Source organism: Hippopotamus amphibius, chromosome 9 (assembly GCF_030028045.1).
Source record: "Hippopotamus amphibius kiboko isolate mHipAmp2 chromosome 9, mHipAmp2.hap2, whole genome shotgun sequence".
In the NCBI taxonomy this organism is placed as follows: domain Eukaryota; kingdom Metazoa; phylum Chordata; class Mammalia; order Artiodactyla; family Hippopotamidae; genus Hippopotamus; species Hippopotamus amphibius.
The window spans coordinates 30269442-30294983 of record NC_080194.1 but is presented as its reverse complement, the minus strand read 5'-3'; the positions used below and the strand labels follow the sequence as shown (position 1 = coordinate 30294983).

The window sequence follows — 25542 nt, the reverse complement described above, 5'->3', positions numbered from 1 at the left end:
TGTCAAATGCTCTGTTGGGACCTGGAAATGCTCTCCCTGCAGATGTGGGTGTGGGGGTGTCTATACATCCACAGATTCTTTCCTCTGAGCCAAAGGGGGGCCCCCCAGGGAAGCTTGAGCTCAGAGCAGGCTGTGAGTTTCTGGGGGGATGGGGATGCTCTATGGGCCTCACTTCCACCCTCACCCCACCCAGGCCCATCACAGGTGCCCAAGCCAAGGAGGATCTGGCTAAGCTTCTGGCCCCTCTAAGCGCCCCACCCCCCACTCCACCCCCAGCAACACCTTCCCCGGCTGCAGATGAGGTGCTCCAGACCAGAGGCTTTTTATAATCTTCCGGCCTGAGCCTGGAGGCACCTCTGACCTCCTCCTTGCCTGCAGCTTCCCCAAGGCTATAGGATTTTCTGAGCAAGGTACCCACCAACTAATGAGTTCACCAATTCATCCCAAATACCTGCTAGGTACCTACTGCCAGGAACAACTCTAAGGCCTGGGGCAGAGCTGTGGGCCCGTCAAGCAGGTCTCCACTCTCCTGGAGCTCAGAGACCTGTTCAGTCATCAATAAAGCTCTTCCTGCCCCTGCTGGTGACATTCTGGGCTTTTCTGTGCAGTGTGGACAATGGTGTCTGAGCACTGCTGGGCCCAGGCCAGGGGAACAGGAGCTCCAGGACCAGCTGACTCCACTCTGGGGAAACCCCAGGCAAAGCTGAATTTGGAACTGTGGAAGCTTAAGCCTTGAACAGCATATGGTAGCCCTCAGCCCCAATGTGTAATAGAAAATAAAAACCCAAACAAACCTCAAAGTAAGTTAAGCAAGATTAACAAAATTCTGATTCTTTTCCCCACGATTATGACTTAAGGCTTTCCTTCTAAATGTTTTTTTTTAATTAGTTTATCTATTTATGTATTGGCTGCTTTGGGTCTTCATTGCTGCACAAGGGTTTTCTCTAGTTGTGGAGAGTGGGGGCTACTCTTCATTGTGGTGTGTGGGCTCCTCATCAAGGTGGCTTCTCTTGTTGTGAAGCATGGTCTCTTGGCGTGTGGGCTTCAGTAGTTGCGGCACACAGGCTCAATAGTTGTGACTCAGGGTTTAGTTGCTCCGCGGCATGTGGGATCCTCCCAGAACAGAGATCGAACCCGTGTCCCCTGCACTGGCAGGCAGATTCTCAACCACTGCGCCACCAGGGAAATCCTCCTTGTAAATGTTAATTATCAAATTCTTCCTCAAAAAATTCTTTTAGGTCCCCAGGCTTTAAGTGTGCCCCATACACTGTCCAAAGCCAATGAGAGCAGGATAACATGAGTGGTCCAGGAGTGTGGGCCCCACACTTCATTTTGCCCTCCTTGTCCAAGGGAGTCTGATCCAGTGTGTGAGTCTTGACAGCAGAAGAGGCCTTGGGGGTGACAATCCTTGGGGTCAGGTGGTGGCTACAGTGTGGCTGGAGCAGTGCCTGAACACAGAGAGCATGACCTGCCCTCCAGGCTGCACCCAGTGTAGAGGTCTGGCCATCCCAGGCAGAGGGCTGGTCCAAGCCTGGCTCTCGTGGAGAAGGGTCTGAGCTGGAAACCTTATATGCAGCTCAGTGGGCCCATCGGTGTCCAGCACACACCAGGCACCCTGGACGCAGCCCCACCTCCTGGCACTGCCAAGACCCCAGGGCTCCCCCACCCTGGGGCAGACTGGCTCCACACCTAGACAGATAAAGCCTCAGCAGCAAGTAAGGGTGTGGGGGTAGATGACAGCACCATGTCAGAGCCCTCTTGTTCCCTGAGCCCAGCTCTCCTCACTAAATACCTGTGGTCCTTTTTTACAGAGTGATGAAGTCCTCACCGTCATCAAAGCCAAAGCTCAGTGGCCAGCCTGGCAGCCTCTCAACGTGTAAGTAGCAACAGGGCCCTGTCCAGCCCTCTCCCTAGCCTTGCACTTGGAGCCACCCACCTACTGGCCGCCATATGCCAGTCGTGTCGTAAACGTCAGCACTGCCTCTGAGGTGGCTGAGCAGGTGAGGGGCACTGCTCACGCGTGGAATATCAAGTGCCCCTACCTCCTCAGGGAATTCAGGCTTGGTCTCCGTGTCCCCCATGGCTTTAACACCGCAGAGGACCCCACTCAGACACTGGAGGCGTTAAGAATACAGTTAACGATAAAGCTTCGAAAATCAGCGGGCGAATTCTGCACTAAGATACAAAACTGAGAGTCACCAAGGAATGGGAGACAGTCAACACTAAGGATGTGGATGAGAGGGAGCTTGAGAATGAGAGTCAAGGGCTGGAGACTGAGTCCCAAGGAGCTCCAACGTTTAATGCTGAGGAGGACTTGCCTGCAAAGGAAGGAAGCAAGCTTGGTTATCAGGAAAGCCAAGGGGGGAAAGCGGTCAAGAAGGAGCGAGTGACCAGCTGTGTCCAGGGCAGCTGAGAGATCAAGGAAGGTTAGACCTGCACAATGCCCCCTGGATTTATCAGCATCAAGATCATCAGCGACCCTGTTGGGAATTCTTTCTGCTGAGTAATGAGGGGAGGGTCAACAGCCTGGAGCAGGGTGAAATGTGAACAGAGGTGAGGTTATGGAGTCAGTGAGTACCGACAGCTCTCCTGTGAAGTTTGCTGTGAAAGAAGAGAGACTGGGCAGTAGCTCCAAGAGGATGAAAGAGTCAGTGGAGCTTTTTTTTCTTTTTTAAGACGAGAGAGGCTTTCTGAAAACCTGAAAAAAAATATTTGGGGACACCTTCCACACTTTCACCCATCCCTCAGACTTCCCGAGACCCCAGTGGAACAGAATTAATCCATGGCAAACATTTCCCAAATTCCGAAATACTCTCCACTCAATGCCACCAGCTTGTTAAGGAAAAGGAATTTTCCTTTGGTTTTCCTATACCCCAGTCTCCCCTTTCCTCTTCCAAATCTCATTAGGAAGTCAAATTAGGAAGCCTACACTCAGCCAAGTTTTGTTTTGCAGAAACAGCCCTGCCCCTCCTTGTCAGCCTGCTCGATTGAGGCTAATGGGATTCCAGCCTCCCCGGGGCCAGTGGAAAGCCAGGGTGACCTACTTTGTGAGGTCCTGCTCTGCGAAACTGACTTGTTTTCCAATGCGCTTCATCTTTTATCCCCAGGACCGCTTCTCAAAGGACAGCCACGCCTGAGCAAATTAGCTGCTGACTTGTTTAGCTCAATAAATCAAGCTGTGGCTGCGACAGCCCAGAGCACAGGTAGAGACAGGAAAGACAAATTCTGCGCAAAACCCGCATCCTTCACAGGTTCCTCCGGCGCCTTAGTAGAAAATGCCCACGTTTCCTGAAAATCAGTGCTGGATTTCCACCACCCAGTTCCTCCAGTTAAATCTGATTGTTAGGAATTACTGGAACTTTTAAAAGTAATTTTTATTCCCTTTCTTATCATGACTCCTCTAAGGGACTATAGTCTCCTTAATTATTCCCAGCCATGCTGTTTAATTAACATTTGTTTAGACAGATCTGTTTGTGAGACAGAGGAGAGTCAGGTGAAATAGACATGGTCACCCTTTCTAGAAATCATGCCTCTGGAGGTCTGTGCCCCCTTAATCACCTCAGCTATGGTTCCCAGGAGGCCAGAGGCATCTTTCTGTCAAATCAGGACTGGAAATTTCAGGGCCCTCCCCATCTCCGGTAGAACCTGTCCCAGTCCATTAATGTCCTCAGGATTGTAAAGGAGACTGGCCTTGGACTAGAAAAGCCAGCGGTAGATCTAATGGGCCAGATGGACCTGGAGCCCTAGATGCCTCCAGGTTATAAACAGTTTTCCAAAGCAGAAGCCTCACTGAAACCTTCCTCCACCCACACAGATCTTCGGCCTAGTGAATGGCTCCAGCGCTGCCTAGTGTCGAGATTGAGTTTCTGCAACTTTGAAACCTCTGTACTGGGAATTATTTGAAACAAACAGGAGGGACAGAACAGGGCATACGCGTGACCTGAGTCGCAGGTGGATCTGTAACTTAGAATGATATAGTAAGTCTCTAGAAGGGCCATAAAAATCCTTTGTTGCCTCTTTTCTTTCGTCGTGTTTTTGAAAGCTTTGTTTAGAAAAGCTGAGTGAGAAGGAAATCAACACTTACCAAGTCCTGTTATGGTGCCAGTCATGATGATAAGCAATGTCCTCACAAAAAGCCCTGGTGTGGGTCCGAGGATGCTCCCATTTTGCAGATTAGTAATTGCAAAGGGAGGTGAGGTCAAAGCTGCTGTTACGTAGCTAATAAGTGGTTGAACCAGGGTTCAGATCCAGCTGTCTCTTCCAGTCCCCTTTGTTTACCCCCACACCACACTGCCTCTCTGAATGTAAAAAGGCAAAATATATCTCCATGGCTTCATTTGGTTTTCATTTTTCTGGTATGAATGGTGTGTTCATAACTTTCCTTTACCTATTGGGATTGTGGTTTGTTTTCTTCTTTTAACAGATTCGGACTAGCTCTGTACATTCTATAGATATTAACATTTGTCACTCATGCTAGAGGGAGACATTTTTGCCAACATGTCATTTTCCCTTTCTAGTTCAACACTGTTGTTTCCATTAGGCGGATGTTTTTAGTTGGTATATAATTGGATTGGTTGCTTTGTGATTATGTTAATTGTTTCAAAGCTGAGAAAATTAACATTTCTCTAACAGATCAAAAACCTTGACTTTTTTTTTTCCTATGATCTGGCTGTTTTCTACTTAACTCTGAGTTTTTACACTCTGGGGAGATGTGTGTGTGTGTGTGTGTGTGTGTATGTGAGAGAGAGAGATATTAGATGTGCATTCTGTATTTATTTAAACTGCAATTAAGCTCAACCCCACTTGTGGCATGATCTTTCCTCTCCCCCTCAATTTTGTATGAGTCCTTCTCAAAAGTTTCTGTAATCTTCAGTCTGTGCCACTGATTTATATTTGTCTTATCCTGGATATTACACCATTTTAATTATAATGCTTTATAGTATATTGTTATGTGGTATGGCCAGATCAACTCTCTTTGCCAGAAAAGTGATAAAAATTTAAATCCCAGATAGAAAAATAAGATCAAATTAATGAAACACTATATATGGGAAGACATGGCATATAAGAAAACATGAATAAGAATTTTTATTATGGTTTGGACAAATTAAAGAATTCCAGTCATATCTAGCATTTCCTAAAGAAAACTCACATATATTCCTATCCATTTCATTATTTTAAATAGCATTTTTATTACAGAAGTAATAAATACTTTGAGGTAATTTTAAAATTAGATCTGAAAGCCAAAGGAAGTGTAAGAGCTCCACATTCATTTCCTAGATTAACTCATTTATTTCAACAAATATTTGAGGAGAATCTACTGCACGCCAGGTTCTAAGCCAGGCACTGGGATATAGCTGTAAGCGAGACAAAAATGGTCCTTACTCTTTTGGAACCTAATGGAGAAGATGGAATTTAAACAAGAAACTCCAAGGAAAGAGTGTGTTCAACATGCTCTGGGAAGGGGGACCAGAGGTCCTAAGCAATTTGAGGTGAGGGCAGGAAACATTTCCTCCAGGGCGTATTATGTAAGCTGGGGGCCTGAGAATAAATTTTCCCATCAAGGATACAAGAAAAGAGCAGGACATAACCGAACATGTTATAAAATTGTTCCCAGTCTTTTACAGATTCAAATTTACCATATACCCAAACCAAGGTCAGGAGTTTTGTACAGGGATCACTTGCCCCAAATTTCCTACCCCTTGAAACACTTACCAAGGTCTGGAGGATACCTCACTCAGGTTACAGATGTGGCCAAGTGCATTAGCTGAGAATGATTTGTATAAGCCTTGTAAAACACAGGGGGTTCTCAGATGGTTACATCCTTCAGCTGCGCAGAGTACCAGGGTGGTGTGTTGGGTGGGGGTTGATTTGGTTCCTCCAGCTCTGGATTCCTGAGTAGAGCTGTTTTTGTCCTCTTAGGTTGTCATGATGAATAATGTCATCCATGGGGTAAAGGATATGAAAGACCCACAACCACACGCTCAGGGAGATGGGAAGGTAACTGGTGTAGTGGTTGGTCTCTATGGCAATGAAAGAGAAGCCTTCCTCCAAGGCACTGATGGACTCCCAAGGGGTCAAGAGCCAACCAGTTCCACTCTGCCCACATGCCCGTGCTCATTGCCAGGCAGTTTTTGGGAGGCAGACCCCAGACCGTGTCCTGTTAATCCCTAGGTGAGCAATGCTACAGCTCCCCAGACTGCAATTCTTGTAGAAACCAGGTCTTTAAAAGAAGCTGCTAAAAGCAATGACCTTCATGCTAGAAAATGCACACATGGGAAAAGGAAATGAAATCCTCCAATTTGTGCCTAACTAAATAGCAGAGTATGTAAGTGTGGGACTTTAGCAGTTTGTAAAGGCTTCCTAATATCATCTGAGCCTCACAGCAACAAGGCAGGTGGGTAATGTCAGATGAAGAAATTGAGACTGGAAGTGGGTGAATGAGTTACTTGCCCAAGATCTAGTAAGTAGTGGAACTCAAGTCATCATGCATCCACTTGCTCAGCTGGCCTGCTGGACACGTGGTATTGGGATGTGGCTGTGAAACTTAGGTTTTCTGCCCTTGAGGGGCTCCTAGTCTAGAGGGGGAGACCAAACAGTGAGAAGAGATCACAATCAAAGGGTACTGCTCAGAGACCTACACAGAGTGTGTGGAAATACAGACCAAGGGCACTGGCCTCGTGCAGGGGATCAGAAAGGCTCCTGGATGAGGTGACTCATGACCTGAGGTTTGGAAGATGAGTAGACCAGTGATTCTCAAACTTGAGGTGCATTAGAATCAGCTGGAGGGATTATTAAGACAAAATGCTGGGACCTCCCTGGTGGTCCAGTGGTTAAGACTCTGTGCTTCCAATGCGGGGTGTGGGTTCGAACCCTGGTCAGGGAGCTAGGATCCCACAAGCTGTGTGGTGCAGCCAAAAAGAAGTCAAAAAATTTTTAAAGAAAAAAAAAAAATGCTGGGTCCTATCCCTAGTCTCTAAGTAAGTCTGGGGTGAGGCCCAATAATTTGCATGTCCAACAAGTTCCCAGGGGACACCGATGCTGCTGGTCCAAGGACCACACTTTGAAGACCACTAAAGAAGAGCTTTCTCAGCAGATGCAAGTGCACGTGGGACCTGATGCCAAAGCCAGGCTCAGGCCAGGCTCTTCCTCCGCTCAGGTGCCAGAACCCAGACTGGCATCAGGCTGAAATGGGAAGTGCATTCAGGAAGGCCTCCCTCCCCTTGCCTCTCTTTTCTGATCTCCATATGACCCTACAGTGCTGCTTCACTCAGTAAAAGTAATACAGTAAGTCCTTTACATACGAATGAGTTCCGTTCCGAGAGCACATTTCTAAGTCCAATTTGTTCGTAAGTCAAAATTTAGTCTAGGTTACCAAGTGACACAAAATTTAGTCTAGGTTACTAACTAGTTAGTTTACCAACTAACACAATCGGCTATATAGTACTGTACTGTAATAGGTTTATAATACTTTTCACACAAATAATACATAAAGAACAAACACAAAAAATATAACATTTTTAATCTTATAGTACAGTACCTTGAAAAGTACAGTAGTGCAGTACAACAGCTGGCATCCAGGGGCTGGCATCGAGTGAAGAGGAAAGAAGAGTTACTGACTGGAGGAAGGAGAGGAGGTGGGAGATGGTGGAGCTGAAGGATCGTCAGCAACAGGAGATGGAGGACAAGCTGCAGTTTCACTCACTGCTGACGTTGATGGAATGCATGGTCGCATCTTTGAAAGTTCGCAACTTGAACATTCGTATGTAGGGGACTTACGGCAGTAATAACTGGTGAGGTGCCAGGCACTGAGCTAAGTACTGGATGGGAGTTCTGTCATTAAACATTCACAATAACCCTTTGGGGTAGACATTATGGGGATCCCCATGCTATAGATTTGGACACTGAGGCACAGAAAGGTTTGGTCATTTGTCCAAGGGTACACAGCTCTAAGAGGCCATACAGGATGCACACCCAGGCTTCCAGCCTTCTCTGCTCATTGGTCCCAGCTGGTATGCCCAAGGGGCCCAGTTCCACAAGGCCCAATCAGGCCTGGAGTCATTGCTTTCTGAGGACAGGTGAGGGCAGCCAGAAGCAGCTGGTCCCAACAGAGACTCCCAAACAGTTGCCAGCCAGACTGAACATATGAGGTGGTCCCCAGCCAAGGATTCCCCATGATCAGCAGCCTCGGGGAGAGTCAGGCAGAGTTGCCTTCACGCCTCAGCCTCACCAGCTGCGTCTCAAGTTCATTAACTTCTATACGCTTTCCTTTCTTTTCTACAAAATGAGATAATTCTAACCCACAGGAGTATCATGAGGAGAAAATAAAATAATGTAGATGTGCCACCAGGTGTGTGCTGAGTGACCGTGGCTCTCCCACCACGCCTCTCGGTGGGCTGCCACTGTTGATCTCATACAGCTCTGGCCACTCCTAGGACCTCTTCTCGGCAACATGAGGAGATGGAGATTGAAGAAGTGCCTCTCATAGCTTGGGGGTTGTCAGCCAAAGGTCTCTGGCTCTATAGCTGGGTCCTTGCTCGCCCACTGGAGGAAATAGCCAGGGAACCAGCTGTGAGGCGCTGGGTGAGCTCTGGTGCCAGGGCAGGGCCTTGCTCTAAGCAGCCTCTGGAGGGCGCTGGAGGCAGCAGGCTGGGGAGACACGTGGCACAAAATAGCTCTAGAGAGTGAAGGGTGGGGGAGGAGGGACTTAGAAATGGATGATGAAAAGAACTTGGACCCTGAATTAAGATGGACTTAGGTCGTGGTCTCCATTTCTGCCACTTCACTTTGTGACTTTGGACAAGTTACATAACATACCCCTTCTGAGCCTCAGTTTCCTCATCTGTAAATTGGAATCAATAATCCTTACCCCAGGTCTGTGTGAGGCATCACTGAGGATGTATAAGGAAAGGCTTGGGGCATCACTATGCAGATATTATTTGTCAAGTTCATCTCACATCCAGCACAGCTGGGTGCACGCGTTTATTCAGAACACTGGCTGAGCATCTCTGCTGTGCCAGGGACTGGAAATAAAGCCGTGAAGAAGGCAGACAGAATCCCTGCTTTCCCAGAGCTTTGCACTCCAGTGAGAAATGACAGTCCATAAACAGCTAAACACATAAATAAGAAAATACGAAATAAAAGTAAGTGCTGAAGACACCTTAAAACTGGATAGTGTGGTAGCATACGGTTCTCTCCACGTGTGGCCAATGAATGAGAGAGAAACCAGTTGTGGCCAAAGGCAGAGACCAGTGGGAGACCAAAAATCCCTTCTTTCTCTCCCTCTCATCCTTTAGCCATTGTCTGACCAGATGTCCCTCAGAGGGTGCACCCCCAGGGCCCCGAAGGTAATGGTCTCTGTGTTTGGTTTCCAGGAGAGCAGCGCCCTCAGCTGAATTTTCAGTGGACAGGACGCGCCACTTAATGTCCTTCCTGACCATGATGGGCCCAAGCCCCGACTGGAACGTGGGCCTGTCCGCAGAGGATCTGTGCACCAAAGAGTGTGGCTGGGTCCAGAAGGTGGTGCAGGACCTGATTCCCTGGGACGCCGGCACTGACAGTGGGGTGACGTATGAGGTACGTGTGTGCCTGGAGTGGTGAGTGAAGAACCTTCCTGAGTGCCTGCTCCTTGCCCGGCCCTGTTCTGGGTGTCCTGGCCATTGAGGTGAGTCTGGCCCAGGCTCTGCACCAGATGAACTCACAGTCCAGTAGGGGAGCCCAGCATGGTCCCATCATCACACACTCATGTGCTGTGTGACTTGGCTCTGGGAAGTGCCAGTGCAGCTGGTCAGGAGAGCACGGGAAGGGACTCTGCTGAAGAGCAGTTCAAAGATAAAGGAACAGGAGGCAGAAGGCATGGAAGCAAAAAGAAAGAGAGGGAGGGAGAGAGACAGAGAGAGAGAGAGAATAGGGAACAGCAGGAAGTCAATATGCATTAAGCTGGGCCAGATTCAGATTCTGAAAGTTTCCAGACAGCCAGGCTGAGTTTGGATTCTCCTGGGAATGCCAATATTTTTCAGATATGGTCAGCACACCGACTGCATCGAAATCTGGGACCATCAGAAAACCAGTGGTAGAACAATCTAGAACAGACATTGGCAAACTATGGTTTGGGGGCCAAACCTGCAGAGTTTCCCATGTTGTCTGGGGATGCTTTCTCACTACAACAACTATGTTGAGTTGTTGCAACAGACAGTATGGCCCACAAAGCCTAAGATATTTACCATCTGGTCCTCTGCAGACAGAAGTTTGCTGATGCCTGGCCTAGTAGGAAGAACTCTGGATTCAGGCCAACCTGGTCCAGCTATTTCCTAGCTGGAAATGGCTCTCTGAAACTCGGCGTCTTCAACATGGGAGAATTTGAAAGTATAGATCTACAAATGTCCGAGCGCAACACATGGCATGAGTAGAACTCTATAAATAGCAGTTACACTTGTTAAATTCCTGTCAAGGTTTTTGTATCTGATCATATCAAACTGTTTTTGTGGTTTTTAACCAGTTTTATTTCCCACTCTCTGTATCTGTGTTTTCTCCACTGCAGTCACCCAACAAGCCCACAATCCCCCAGGAGAAAATCCGACCCCTGACCAGTCTGGACCATCCTCAGAGTCCTTTTTATGATCCAGAGGGCGGGTCCATCACTCAAGTAGCCAGAGTTGTCATCGAGAGAATTGCCCGGAAGGTACTGGGATAGAGCTCACCGTGGCACAGACCCTTCCCATCAGGACTGGACCCCTGTCAGCTCTGGAATCATGGGGTCCCCGGCATATTCAGGATGTGGAATTCCTGGGCCTCTCAGAGTTTTTAGAATGCAAATTATTCATGACACAGATGACCAAAATGAACACGGTGGTACGGTTTGACATTCAACCAAATAATTTGCTCCAGGTAACCGGGCTTCATCGTGAGTGCCATAATCAATTGCTAATGTCTGCCATCGGTCAGGAAGTGGGAAGCTGTGGCTTTCTTGCCACTTCTTTTAAAGTCAGCTTGCAAAAGTTGGCCCAGGATTCTGCCATGGCCTGGGATTTGCATACAGGGTGGGCATTCGATTTTATACCCTCCCTCGTCTTTCCCCACACATTCCATTCTTTAATGTGAGCCCTCCAAGTAAAATTCCTTTTGCAGGGGGAACAGTGCAATATCGTTCCTGACAATGTTGACGATATTGTAGCAGACCTGGCTCCAGAAGAGAAAGAGGAAGGTAAGTTGTCGTTGTTGCAGGTGGCAACATAAACGGGGAACCAAACATAAACTATCTTTTGTGAAAGCAATTTGCTAACATTTTGAAAGCCACCAATATATTACATCCTTTGACTTGGTAATCCCTTCCTCGAGGATTTCTGCTTGAGAGAGTCCAACGCTAGGCACAACGTATAAGGGAATTGGTGGAGTATGATGCTGGAATGTGTATTCAACAGTACCAGGCCTTTAAAATATCATGCAAATGGCATCTGCATAGGCTTCACAGTACTCGGATGACTCTCTGGTTTGATTCTCACATTAGCCTGTGAGAATTTCCCAGCAAGGAAAGTGAGCGCAGACCCTAGTCAAGAGGCAGCGGCAGAGCCCTAGCTTCAGCTCAAGTTATTGCATAGGATCTGGAACTGGACACGCTGGGCTCTCCTCCTGTGGCCCTGGGCAAGAAGCCCACCTTTCTATCAGCTTCCTCAACTGTAAAATGGGGATGATAACAGAACCTGCCTCGTAGAGCGTTGTGGTAAGGAACTAATGGGATAAGACAAATACAGTTCTTAGAATGATGCTGGCACATAACAAGGGCTCATGAACACTGGCCGCCCGTATTCTCACCATGACACCACGTATGGGATCACTGGGAAGATAAGCAGCAACACAGAAAAAGCCTGTGCTTCCCCCAAATTTTCCATGACGTGCCCGATAGGTCTGCCAAGGTGAGAAGCTCGTGTTCATGTGCTGAGAAGGGACAGTAAGAGACTTGTTCCTTATGGAGTCACCTAGATGTTTACTCGTGGAATGCCCAAGTATAATTTTTAAAGGGAAGTGAGTGGCTGCTTGCAACCCTGGAGGACCCAGGCTCCCTGAGGCTGGTCAGACAGCGGGGGTCTTCTTGTCCCCACATGAGCTTGTCTGGGGAGAGAGGGCCAGTCACAGCTTCCACAGGCTCCCAGGGAAAACGTGTCCCATCCTCTTCCCAGATGACACCCCTGAAACCTGCATCTACTCCAACTGGTCCCCGTGGTCCGCCTGCAGCTCTTCCACCTGCGACAAAGGCAAGAGGATGCGGCAGCGCATGCTGAAGGCGCAGCTGGACCTCAGCGTCCCCTGCCCCGACACCCAGGACTTCCAGCCCTGCATGGGCCCGGGCTGCAGCGATGAAGGTGAGGAGACGCCCAGGCCAGCGGGTGGCTGACAGAAGCTCAGGAAGCGAGGGTCCTGCCTGGCCGCGCCGGCCTCTCATACCTGGTTAGGCAGCGACCCCCGGACACTAGGACCCTGACTGTACTTTTTTATCTTTTTTTTTTTTTGATTTTTTAATAACTTTTATTGAGATACAGTTAACATACAATAAACTGCATGTATCTAGAATGTACAGTTCGGTATCCCAATCTCCTAATTCATTCCCCCCCAGGACCCTGACTGTTGTCAGTGGGGACCACCTAGGGCAGACCCCCATCTCCAACAGTGTCTTGAGGGCTGTGAACACAGACATGTCTTATGACATCAAAAGAATTCTTGAGACTGACTGACCACCCCCTACCCCCCCAGCCATGGAAGAAAACAGACATGTTACTTAAGAGCTAGCAAACATCTTATGACAAACGACAAATAACAAGCTGCCCACTTCTGGGCCTTAAATCCAATCTCTTTTTAAGAAGCAGGTGAACAGGTTGGCTAAGATTGAATCTAGATCATTGCCCTAATTCTGTGTCGTTCATGGACCCCCGTGTATGGCCTGCCTCAGCCTGGGTCAGAGCCCTTACTTCCTTGCGTCAGGACCTTTGGACTGATTGCAGCAATTCTGTTTCTCCTCGTAACTGCTCAAAGGTCAGGCTTGAACTATAAGCGTGCACTGCCCGTGTCACGATGGCTCAGGCTCCAACATGGCACCACACTGACTACTATGCAAAGGCCAGCAGCCTACTTTCCAGGGTGCAACTCCTCTCTCTGCCTCAGCAGATCTATGCTCTGTGCTCTGATCTTACCTGTCTCAGAGGTATAACGAGGCAATAGGAAAGGATGTATAGGCTGGACTGGTTTACGGCAGGAAGAAAACCATTTCCAAGCTGAGGATAACTGAAGAAAGCTCACCCGCCACTGCAGGTCATTCACCCACTGGCTCTTCCTGGGGCACAGTCTTAAACACCTCTCCTGGCTGCACTCCACGGTGGTTTACTGCTGTTTGTGCCCATGATAAGGCACTTCAAAGGGGAGTGAACCCTGCCTGCACAGGCCATTCCTAAGAACAGGCAGGGAGGAAGTTGTGACAGGGCTGCCAACACTGGAGGCTCTTTCTCTTTCTTGGGGTTGAGGATGGGGAAGCAGATGGGTGGGCCATCTGTGGCCTGCAGTGGGAGCTGAGGTCTTTAACCACCCCCTCTATAGGGGTGGAGTTCAAGTGGCTCCCAGGTGGTGATGACAATTTTGAAACATGCTGGGCTATGCCGGTTGTTGTTTTGGTGGTACACAGCATCAAATTTACAAACTTATTTCTACTTGTACAGTTCAGTGGCATTAAGTGTACATACACACACACACCACCCATACACACCACCCATGTGTGCAACCATCACCACCCTCCATCTCCAGAACTCTTTTCATCTCACAAAACAAACTCCAGACCCATTAAACACTAACTCTCTATTCCCCCAACGCTTGGCAACCACCATTCTACTTTTCTAAGAATTGACTATTCTAGGTATCTCATGTAAGTGGAATCAGAGTATTTGTCTCGTTGTGACTGGCTTATTTCACTCAGCATAACAGCCTCAGGGTTATCCATGCTGTAGGACGTGTCAGAATTTCCCTGGGTCTCACGTGAGTTCCAGCTGTCTTTCTTCCTGCTCCACCAGCACTGTCTAGCGACACTGTCCACGGGTTCAGGAGCAACGTGCAGGCATCACCCACGTGCACATGACAGCCTGTGATGTGCAGGAGGCCTCACACTCCAACGTCAATCCTTCCTTCTAGCATCATCTCCCAGGGCCACACACAATACACTCTGTACAGGTTGTTGCAAGAGCTGTTTCCTTTCACCTTAAATGCAGATATTCTCTACCCAACAAAAGTGCACTCAGATGTGCCCTCTTGTGTGAAATCTTCCCCAGAACTCCAAGGAGCTTTCCCCCTTCCAATTCCATCAGCTTATATCTGTTGCCATATTTTCAATACCTAGAATTATGGCAGTTTATGTGCCCATCTCTCTTTCTGGAGTAGAACAAAAATCCATATCTTACACATCTTTTTAACCTCAGCACATACCACTAAGCAGTCTGTAAATCTTTACTGATGTAAATGGATGGATGACTTCATTTCCCCCTTCTTTTCGTAGAACTCAGTAGGCATACACATAAACACACTCCTATCCATCCAAGCATCTTTCAAGTGTACTGTCATGAGACAAGGAGTAATCCCGAGTGCTCCATGCACCTGGAAGAAGGCCTTTCCTTTAAAGAACAATTCCTAAAGATGTGTGCTTTCTATGTCAGCTTCCTAACTGCCCCTGAACGCCACCTGGCCTTCTTGATCCCTGCCCTTGGGGACTCTGGTCGGTGGCACGGATCCCCACGGCATGGCACCCAGGCTGCAGCTCTGCTCCTGTGTTGCAGACGGCTCCACCTGCACCATGTCCGAGTGGATCACCTGGTCACCCTGTAGCATCTCCTGCGGCACTGGCCTGCGGTCCCGGGAGAGGTATGTGAAGCAGTTCCCGGAGGACGGCTCCGTGTGCACACTGCCCACCGAGGAGACGGAGAAGTGCACGGTCAACGAGGAGTGCTGTGAGTGGGGTGCTGGGTGGGCAGGGCGGGGGAGGGGCTCCCGAGGCTGCTGACATGGCGCCAGCGCTGGTGGACTCTCCAGCTCCCAGCAGCTGCCTGATGACCGAGTGGGGCGAGTGGGACGAGTGCAGCGCCACCTGTGGGATGGGCATGAAGAAGCGCCACCGCATGGTCAAGATGAGCCCGGCAGACGGCTCCATGTGCAAAGCTGAGACGTCTCAGGCAGAGAAGTGCATGATGCCCGAGTGCCGTGAGTGGGCGAGGGTGGGCGTGGGGGAGGGGACAGAGGACCACGGCAGCCCCTACTCTTACCACCGTCAAGGCTGGGCAGGTGCAGGGGGAAATATGGATCCCCATCCTTGCAGGGCAATTCTAGGAATAAAACGAGAGCTAACAGGTATGTCGACATCACCCAGACCCAGAAAGAGTGGCCTCTTTGAGGCACATTTCGAGCAATGCTGGGGTGGCAAACGGGTGGCCTCTGGGTAGAATTCACCTGTAGCTGGGTTTTACAGGACCCCAGAGTATCTTTTGGGGGTGGGGGTGATACATGCAGGCAGGCTGTGCATTCCTCAGGTGATCACAGACCGCCTCATTCTTGTTCTATGTTAGACTTACCTGTGGCCCCATGAAGCATGACAACCCCTGCTCTACGCACAAATGCACATAGGCTCACACATCCCTACACAGATGTACACATGCACCCAAGTACATACACATTCTAGGGATTTCGGCACCAAAGGGTCAAAAAACACATCACTGAGCCTATCTTTTAGCTTGTGGTTCTTGGGGCATGTGACATGTTTCTGTCTCTAGTAAAACCTATTCACACTCTCAGGAATGTTTCAAGTGGGGACTTGCATATTCATATTACTGAGCCACGTCTGATGCCACATCATGAGCACCAGCTAGGCCAGGGGAGATGCAGGAGAGAGACAAGGGGAGCAGTTGGGGGTCTGCTGAGCCACTCCTGGCTCCATAAAGGTCACGTGGGTTATCTGAACCCATTGGTCAATTTCACTGTACTCAAGGGGCCCGACTGGGGGACAAAGGGCAAGGGCACCAGATCAAAGAAAGCAAAGGGAGCCTGTTCTCAGTGACAAACCTGGCTCTTGGTCTAGACACCATCCCATGCTTGCTGTCCCCGTGGTCCGAGTGGAGTGACTGCAGCGTGACCTGTGGGAAGGGCATGCGGACCCGCCAGCGGATGCTCAAGTCTCTGGCCGAACTCGGGGACTGTAACGAGGAGCTGGAGCAAGTGGAGAAGTGCATGCTGCCCGAATGCCGTAAGTCCTGGAGCTCCTGGAAGCCACCTCTCCTCTCCTCCTGTTAGCCAGCCCTGTGCTAGGCCACACAGTTATGACTGTTTGCTGCACCCTGGATCTCTGTTAGTAAAGTTATTTAAACTCTCAACCTTCTCAGTAGTAAAATGGGAACCCCACTAACCATCTACAAAGCACCCAAACTGCAAATGGCTGTGAAGTCTAAACAGCAGACTTAGATGGAAAACAGCACAGGCACAATAAAACTTATCTCATAGTTCTCCACCGCCCCCCTTCCCCAAGTTAGAGGCTTGTCTGACCCATGGGTTTTCCAAGCTTTTAAACTCTATTCCTCCTCCCTGTGACCATTTTATTTACCCATGACTGAAGGTCAGACTTTAAACCAGTGACTCCTGTACCTTTGCAGACTTGATAAGACAGGTCAGCAAGTCAACAAGCTCAGAAGTTCCGTGCTCATCTCCCAGATCTCTGTGATCAGCTGAGTTTATTATCTAGGGACTAATTTCCAAGGAGAGAGCCCATTTTTCTGGCTAGTCCTCCATGAATGCTTCCCTTTCAGGTGGTGAAAAGTCAGGCACGCTTGCTAAGATCTGTTTTCTGGCTTCCTCTGAAATGCACCTGCCTTCCTCCCCTTCCTGAGGCTGCCTGTCCAGGGGCAGATCCCAGCTCTGTCCCTTACCGGCTGCATAAACTTCAGCACATTACTTAGCATCCCTGTCCCTCATCTGTAAAATGGTGAGAAAAACTTCTTAGGCTGCTCTGAGAATTAAACCACATAGCTGGTACAAAGTGCCGAGTACTGGACCCAGGAAGTGCGGGCCTCCACCAATGTTACATACTACAGTTCCTGCACTGTTTTAGCCAAAGTCATGTGTGGAGATGACCCAGAGCATCAAATTAAACAAAGCCTGAGGCTTTTACTAAGATCGACCCATTGTTCAACATAGCTCACCAGAGCTGGGGGTCCAGAATCTTCTGAGTCACTGTTACCAACAAACAAAACTACATCTGGTGAATGAAGGGGAAAAAAGAACATTTACGGAACACTTACTGTGGGCCAGGAACTAGGCTGAGAGCATTATGTCACTTAATTCTCACAACCTAATGAGAAAAATAACATTATCCCCATGCTGCAGATGGGAAAGCTGCCTGAACTCCGACAGGGAGAAAAGGCCTAAGACCATGAACAAAAAGAGTTCTCCCTAGATCTATCTAGCCTGGCCCTCACCTTGCAAAGGCAGTGGAGTCTGGAATAATTTGCCTCCCTAGGAGACATCCTGAGAATCACTCTGATGGTTACCTCTCCTCCACGTTGGTGAGATGCTGGCTTAATGAGAATTTGCTAGTTCTTGTACCATGATAAACCATGACACCACTTGCTCCTGCCCCTCTTCTCTACTCAATGTCCTACTTCTGACTCCTGTGTTTTTTGCAGCCTGCCATATATGAGACTCAGAATGATATCGAGAACAAGAGACACTGTCTGGGTCGTACTGTAAAAGGCAGTGTCCCTGGTATTAGTTCATGGGGGTCAGCTCTGGAAAATGGCACCAGTGAGCTACCTCTTCCCTCAGAAAATCAGGGTCCTTGGCTATGGGAAGCTAGTCTGTGCCACTTGAGGCTAATCTGACAATATTCTAGAAGCTTAAAGAGCAAGGCAAGAGGATTTGAACTAATCTTCAAAGTGCCCCCAAAAGCCTTTTCAAATCATAAAGAGGGCATAGCACATGGAGTTTGATCTGGGCACCAATCCTGCATCTACTGCTTACCAACCATGTGGGCTGGATAAAGTCAGTCTGTCTCTTGGAGCCTCAGTTTCTTCTTCCATAAAATGGGGTAACAGCACCTGCTTTGCATTTCCCATAGGCTTGTGTTGAGACGTTCAAAGGAGAGTATAAGTGACCGGGTCTTGTTTCAAACATGAGATACACTCATGCCCATCTGTGTCTTGCCAGCCATTGACTGTGAGCTCACTGAGTGGTCCCAATGGTCGGAATGTAACAAGTCATGTGGGAAAGGCCACATGATTCGAACCCGCATGATCCAGATGGAGCCTCAGTTTGGAGGCGCACCCTGCCCAGAGACTGTGCAGCGGAAAAAGTGCCGCATTCGGAAATGCCTCCGAAATCCATCCATCCAGAAGCTGCGCTGGAGGGAGGCCCGAGAAAGCCGGAGGAGTGAGCAGCTGAGGGAGGAGTCCGATGGGGACCAGTTTCCAGGTACTGCCCCCAGGGAGATATCAAAGCAGAGTGGGTCTTGAAGAACTTGTAGGAGTTTGCCAGGAGAAGAAGGGTGTCCCAGGCAGCAGGAGTAGTCATTATTGCAAAGGCACAGAGATACCAAAGAGCAAGATATGTTCAAGTAGGAAGTAGGATGCAGAAGGAACACACAGTACAGGGGGGAGGCATGAAACCAAGCTGGAGAGGTAGGGTAGGAACCAGACCATGAAAGGCCTGCTAAGGACTTGATTCTGTAGGTGAAGGTTTTAAGCCACAGAGTGACTTCAACAGGCCTGTGCTGAGTGGTTTGGAGGTGGCAAAAACAGAGGCATGGAGGTTGGTTAAGTTTTCTCTGTAGCCCAGGAGAGAGATTATGTGTCTCCCTCCTCCTTCATAACCTGAGAAGTTAAAAGAAAAAAAAAAGAAAAAGAAATCCCACCTAGGGCTTCACGGCTGAATAAGCTGATCCAAGCCAAGAGCACAGTACCATCAGCAAAACAATGAAACAACAGTTAGGAAGATCTCTGGTCTGCCTTGGGTCCAGGACAATTGATGGTCTTTGGATTCCCTGGAGTGGGTAAGGAAGGTGCCATGTATAAGTGAAGGTTAATGGGTTCCTACTTTTAAAGGTGCAGGTCAAGTTACCCCTTTTTCATTTCTCTTCCTTAAGACATTGCATCTCCACCTAGGATAAAAGAAGTGCAGATAGGTGGAGCTGCCTGAAGTTCACTATCTTTCCACTAGAAAGCTATTTCTGTATCAAAATGTTGCGTATTGCACATGGTGGTCAGTCAGCCAGTCAACAAACATTATGCCCAACTATGTGTCAGGCAGGCACGATGCCATGAAACTCAGCATTGATTGGATAATCATAAATGTAATTGGTTCTACAAAGGAGAAATATATACAGTGCTATGGAAGCTTTTTTTTTTTTTTTAATAAAAGATCTAATCTTGGGGTCAGGGAAGTTTTCTTTGAGAAAAGCATGTCTATTTTTTTTTAAACTCTTTATTGGAATATAATTGCTTTACACTCTTGTACCAGCTTTTGAGGTACACCAGAGTGAATCAGCTGTATTTATACATATATCCCTATATCCTCTCCCTCCCGCAACTCCCTCCCACCCTCCCTGTCCTGGCCCTCTAAAGCATCACCCATCATCCAGTTGATCTCCCTTTGTTATACAGCAACTTCCCACTAGCTATCTATTTTATAGTTGGTAGTGTATACATGTCTACGCTACTCTCTCACTTCGTCCCAGCTTCCCCTTCACCCCCTCCCCCTCAACCCTGTGTCCTCCAGTCCATTCTCTGCATCTGCATCCTTATTCTTGCCCTGTCACTGGGTTCATCACTACCTTTTTTTTTTTTCTTAGATTCCATACACGTGAGTTAGCATACAGTATTTGTTTTTCTCTTTCTGACTTACTTCACTCTGTATGACAGACTATAGGTCTATCCACCTCATTACATATAGCTCCATTTCATTCCTTTTTATGGATGAGTAATATTCCATTGTATATATATATGCCACATCTTCTTTATCCATTCATCTGTTGATGGGCATTTAGGTTGCTTCCATGTCCTGGCTACTGTAAATAGTGCTGCAATGAACATTATGGTACATGTTTTTGGATTATGGTTTTCTCAGGGTATATGCCCAGGAGTGGGATTACTGGATCATATGGTAGTTCTATTTTTGGCTTTTTAAGGAACCTCCAAACTGTTTTCCATAGTGGCTGTACCAACTTACATTCCCACCAACAGTGCAGGAGAGTTCCCTTTTCTCCACACCCTCTCCAACATTTATTGTTTCTAGATTTTTGGATGATGGCCACTCTGACCGGTGTGAGGTGATACCTCATTGTGGCTTTGACTTGCATTTTTCTAATGATGAGTGATGTTGAACATCTTTTCATGTGTTTGTTGGCCATCTGTATGTCTTCTTTGGAGAAATGTCTATTTAGGTCTTCCGCCCATTTGTGGATTGGGTTATTTGCTTTTTTGGTATTAAGCTGCATGAGCTGCTTATATATTTTGGAGATGAATCCTTTGGCAAGTGTTTTCTCCCATTCTGAGGGTTGTCTTCTTGTCTTGATTATGGTTTCTTTCACTGTGCAAAAGCTTTTAAGTTTCATGAGGTCCCATTTGTTTATTCTTGATTTTATTTCCATGATTCTAGGAGGTGGGTCAAAAAGGATCTTACTTTGATGTATGTCATAGAGTGTTCTGCCTATGTTTTCCTCTAGGAGTTTTATAGTGTCTGGCCTTACATTTAAGTCTTTCATCCATTTGGAGTTTACTTCTGTGTATGGTGTTAGGAAGTGTTCTAATTTCATTCTTTTACATGTTGCTGTCCAGTTTTCTCAGCAACACTTATTGAAGAGGCTGTCTTTTTTCCACTGTATATTCTTGCCTCCTTTGTCAAAGGTAAGGTGCCCATATGTGCTTCAGTTTACCTCTGAGTTCTCTATTCTGTTCCATTGATCTTCCTATTTGTGCCAGTACCATACTGTCTTGATCACTGTGGCCTTGTAGTATAGTTTGAAGTCAGGAAGCTTAATTCCACCAACTCCATCTTTCCTTCTCAAGATTGCTTTGGCAATTTGAGGTCTTTTGCATTTCCATACAAATCGTAAGATTTCTTGTTCTAGTTCTGTGAAAAATGCCATTGGTAATTTGATAGGGATTGTGTTGAATCTGTAAATCGTTTTGGGTAGGACAGTCATTTTCACAATGTTGATTCTTCCAATTCAAGAACATAGTATGTCCCTCCATTTGTTTGTTATTGTCTTTGATTTCTTTCATGAGTGTCTTATAGTTTTCTGCATACAGGTCTTTTGCCTCCTTAGGCAGCTTTATTCCTAGCTATTGTATTCTTTTTGTTGCAGTGGTAAATGGGAGAGTTTCCTTAATTTCTCTTTCTGCTCTTTTGTTGTTAGTGTATAGGAATGCAAGAGATTTCTGTGCATTAATTTTGTATCCTGCTGCTTTACTAAATTCATCGATTAGTGCTAACAGTTTTCTAGTAGTCTTTAGGGTTTTCTATGTATAATATCATGTCATCTGCAAAGAGTGACAATTTTACCTCTTCTTTTCCAATTTGGATTCCTTTTATTTCATCTTCTTCTCTGATTGCTGTGGCTAAAACTTCCAAAACTATGTTGAATAATAATGGTGAGAGTGGGCACCCTTGTCTTGCTCCTGTTCTTAGAGGAAATGCTTTCAGTTTTTCGCCATTTAGAACAATGTTGGCTTTTGGTTTGTCATATATGGCTCTTATTATGTTGAGGTAATTTCCTTCTATGCCCATTTTCTGGAGAGTTTTTATCATAAATGGATGCTGAATTTTGTCAAAAGCTTTTTCTGCATCTGTTGAGATTATCATATGGTTTTTATCCTTCAATTTGTTGATATGATAGCACATTGATTGATTTGCGTATACTGAAGAATCCTTGCATTCCAGGGATAAACCCCACTTGATCATGGTGTATGATCTTTTTAATGTGCTGTTGGATTCTGTTAGCTAGTATTTAGTTGAGGATTTTTGCATCTATATTCATCAGTGATATTGGCCTGTAATTTTCTTTTTTTGTGACATCTTTGCCTGGTTTTGGTAGCAGGGTGATGGTGGCCTCGTAGAATGAGTTTGGGAGTGCTCCCCCTTCTGCTATATTTTGGAAGAGTTTGGGAAGGACAGGTGTTAGTTCTTCTCTAAATGTTTGATAGAATTCACCTGTGAATCCATCTGACCCTGGGCTTTTGTTTGTTGGGAGATTTTAAATCACAGTCTCAATTTCCATGCTTGTGATTGGTCTGTTCATATTTATGTACTTGGGAGAGCAAAGCATAAGAGAAAGTAGTCAATTGCTCCTTGAGTGGTTGCTGCCATTTCTGTTTTGGGGTGCCACTCAAGCCACCCCAAAACAGAAATGAAATTAACATGATTCTGTAGGGCAGGTACTTGGCCTGACTCAGCTGGATGATTCTTCCGTCATCCAGCTTAGGCTTTCAAGTGGCTACACTGTCAGGTGGTGGCTCAACTGGGGCTAGAAAGTCTAGACCGGCCTCACCTGTGTTTCTGGAGCCTCTCTCCACGTGGTCTCTCCAGCAGATAGCCAGGCTTGCTTACACAGTGGTGCAAAGGTTCCCGACAGCTTTTTGTCAAGCCATGTTTGCTCACATCCCATTGGCCAAAAGCAAGTCATATAGCCAAGCCCAGATCCGAGAGGTGGAGAAACTGCCACAAAGCATTTATGGCCAATTTTTGCAGTCTATCACATCTGAGCCAACAGTCCCTAATAAGGGCTCTAGCCATTATTGAGTTCAATAAGGCATCACATACGAGAGCAGAAAAGCCCAGACAGCTAACGAAATTTGACAGTTGTTTACTAGAGTTCAGCTTCCTTGTCCTTCCCCTCACGTCTGCTGGCCTAACCACGTCTTCTCATGCCTTCAGGCTGCAGGATGCGCCCATGGACAGCCTGGTCAGAGTGCACCAAACTGTGTGGAGGCGGGATCCAGGAACGCTACATGACTGTAAAGAAGAGGTTCAAAAGCTCCCAGTTTACCAGTTGCAAAGACAAGAAGGAGATTAGAGCATGCAATGTCCACCCATGTTAACAAGGGCACATGTTTCCCAGGGCTTCACTCTAGACCCTCCAGAGTCACCAATGGCTGGATTGTTTGTTTGCTAGTTTGTTTAAGGCAATTTAAATCGTGTACACTAGTTTTCATTTCTGCAGTATGGTCCGCCCAGTAGTCCTGTGGATGCCAGGGACATCCTTCTATATACTTCTTGGTGAGCAAAGACTGAGGGTGGTTCCTTCATCCTCAGCCGGCCCTCCTCCAGCACAAGTGAGTAGCGTCAGCCACCTGTGCTGAACAGAAACGTGTCCCTCTGGAGCATCCACCTGGGCAGCAGGACAGAGACCCTGGCCGCCTCCACACGGAGAGGCAACTCTGTGCAGGTGACTCTGCCTTGGTGCCAGGGCGCAGCGCAGGGGGTGGTGCACTCCCCCTTGGGCGGGAAGCAGATCCCACTCAGCCTCGTCCGGGCCTGCTCACTCTCGCAGGAAACCACTGCTCACCTCTTCTCATTTAGTGGAACTTTAGGAGCCCTTGTTGCGTCTCCTCGGTCATCAGCAGTTCTTGGGGAAAGCAGCTGGCAAACATGAAGAGAAGCACTGATGTTGGGTGGCTTTTCTTCTTTCACTGAGAAATTCTGAATCCATATATATCACCCCTAATACTGGTTCCTGATACCCCAAAGAAAAGAAATGATGGCTACTTTATTTGAATATAAGGTAACCAGTTCTTCTGCCTGAGGTAAAAGGTACTAAGTCTAGAAATTATTTTTCCCTTCTTTTGGGGGTTTTTTTTTTTTTTTGGACACAATCTTAGGAAGCCAGCCTTATGAACCTGATATTAGATCCTTACTAGAACCAAGGCCAAGGCAGCAAAACTGGCCTCTATAAACAGTCCCAAACCTGAGTTTTTGAAATCTTCCGACACAGACTTTTAAGTTTTCAAACAAGTTTCTAACAAGAAAACATTTTTTTTTCAGTTATGCAAACATTTTGCTAAATCTGTCCACAGTCCACCAAGCCATTCCTTCAACAAAAATACTATCTCTGTACTTGAAAGGGTTTTTTAAATCCTAAAATTTTATACATAGAAAAAGTGTTTCAGTGACCAAGAAAGACAAATCCAGAGGGAAAGGAATGTTGCAGAATCAAGCTTGGCAGTAAAATCTGGTGGGAAGTTAAACATACATCAGCCCTCCACACCAGGGGTCTGGTCCTCTGACAACCACAGGGAAGGTCGTGGTTTTCCATCCCCTTCCGAGCACTCATAAGCACACCAAATTCAGGGAGACTGACTACCAAGGATTCATGTAAAAGGACATTTTACCAAGTTGAGTCCATCAGCACTTTTTACTCTTTCATTTATTGTTAAAATTATTGTTTCATTTCTGTTGCAGGCCTTCTTTATCGTGCTTAATCCAAATATAAACCATGATGAGATGCATACAATGCTTTGATTACTTTACTTTAAGAATCTGCATTAAACACATCAGGATATTCCAAACACAACATCTATATATGCTATAGCCTTGAATCTGTACTATTTTCTTTACCACAAGAGAGACTGTTCAATAAAAAACTCATTGGGTCTGTCTTTCGTGTTTTAGTTTTAAACTAATTCCGTGTTCAGAAGGTTGGGTCTTTTTGCAATTATTATCCATTTCAATCATACTCAGCAAAAGATATGCTTTTTGCATGCTCGTTCTGGGGACCACTATTACCATTCCTGAGCTTTCTGGAGGTCTGAGTTGTTTCCAACATTATTTTTTTAACCCTTCAGTGAACTGCTTTCTCCTCCCACAAAGCAGCACAAAATATAAAGAAATAAGAGGTTTAATCTCTACTTGGACAAAAAGAAAAAAAATCCTGATACCGAATCTGCTTGCTTTTGCAACATTACTCTTAGCTACCTAGAGGCATCCTTCCTCACAACCCACAAAAATCAAAGTTCCACATAATGGCAATTCCTAAGGAACTCTAAGGACAAGCCACCGCAGTATCTCATGTTCTTATTTGGTCCCTATCAGGTACATTTTTAATCCAAATTTTAGAGATTTAAAGCCACGCAACTGGTTAATGGCTGAGAATGGGTAACGTGTTTCTTGTTACGTAAGCATTAATTCTTTTTTGTTTGCAAGGGAGAATTTAATAAGAAGCATCAAATCTCTTTCTTACCAAAGTCTTGTGTTAGGTGGTTTATAGTTTTTCTGGCTAACCAATCATTTTGGAAATAAAGACTTTTTACTACAAAAATGAAATCTGTTTGGACTTCCACTTGTGAGAGTAAACAGATCATGAGACACCCAGTAAAAATTACCACATAAAGAACTGTAATTGTTGTGTATATTTTTTAATCAATGCCAAACCACTTGGACTCCAACTTACATCCACATTTTAAGATGAAAATAAGTTCAGAGATATATTCCCCAATATGGGGTCACAGACATGGGGTCGCTCACCTGTCACCTTGCCAATGCATT

The 25542-nt window shown here is 46.7% G+C and overlaps 1 protein-coding gene across 1 annotated transcript in view; it reads left to right on the top strand.

Annotated features, from left to right (window-relative positions):
• The window catches only part of SPON1 (spondin 1), a 270084-nt gene extending 244764 nt beyond the window's left edge, over positions 1 to 25320 (top strand). The window contains exons 7-16 of the mRNA XM_057750017.1: positions 1812 to 1876; positions 9372 to 9573; positions 10538 to 10678; positions 11125 to 11200; positions 12174 to 12356; positions 14805 to 14975; positions 15058 to 15225; positions 16097 to 16261; positions 18214 to 18477; positions 22936 to 25320. Of these exons, the coding sequence (XP_057606000.1) occupies positions 1812 to 1876; positions 9372 to 9573; positions 10538 to 10678; positions 11125 to 11200; positions 12174 to 12356; positions 14805 to 14975; positions 15058 to 15225; positions 16097 to 16261; positions 18214 to 18477; positions 22936 to 23099 (1599 nt within the window). The 3' untranslated portion in view covers positions 23100 to 25320. The remainder of the gene's footprint in view (positions 1 to 1811; positions 1877 to 9371; positions 9574 to 10537; positions 10679 to 11124; positions 11201 to 12173; positions 12357 to 14804; positions 14976 to 15057; positions 15226 to 16096; positions 16262 to 18213; positions 18478 to 22935) is intronic.
• The last annotated feature ends 222 nt before the right edge of the window (positions 25321 to 25542 follow it).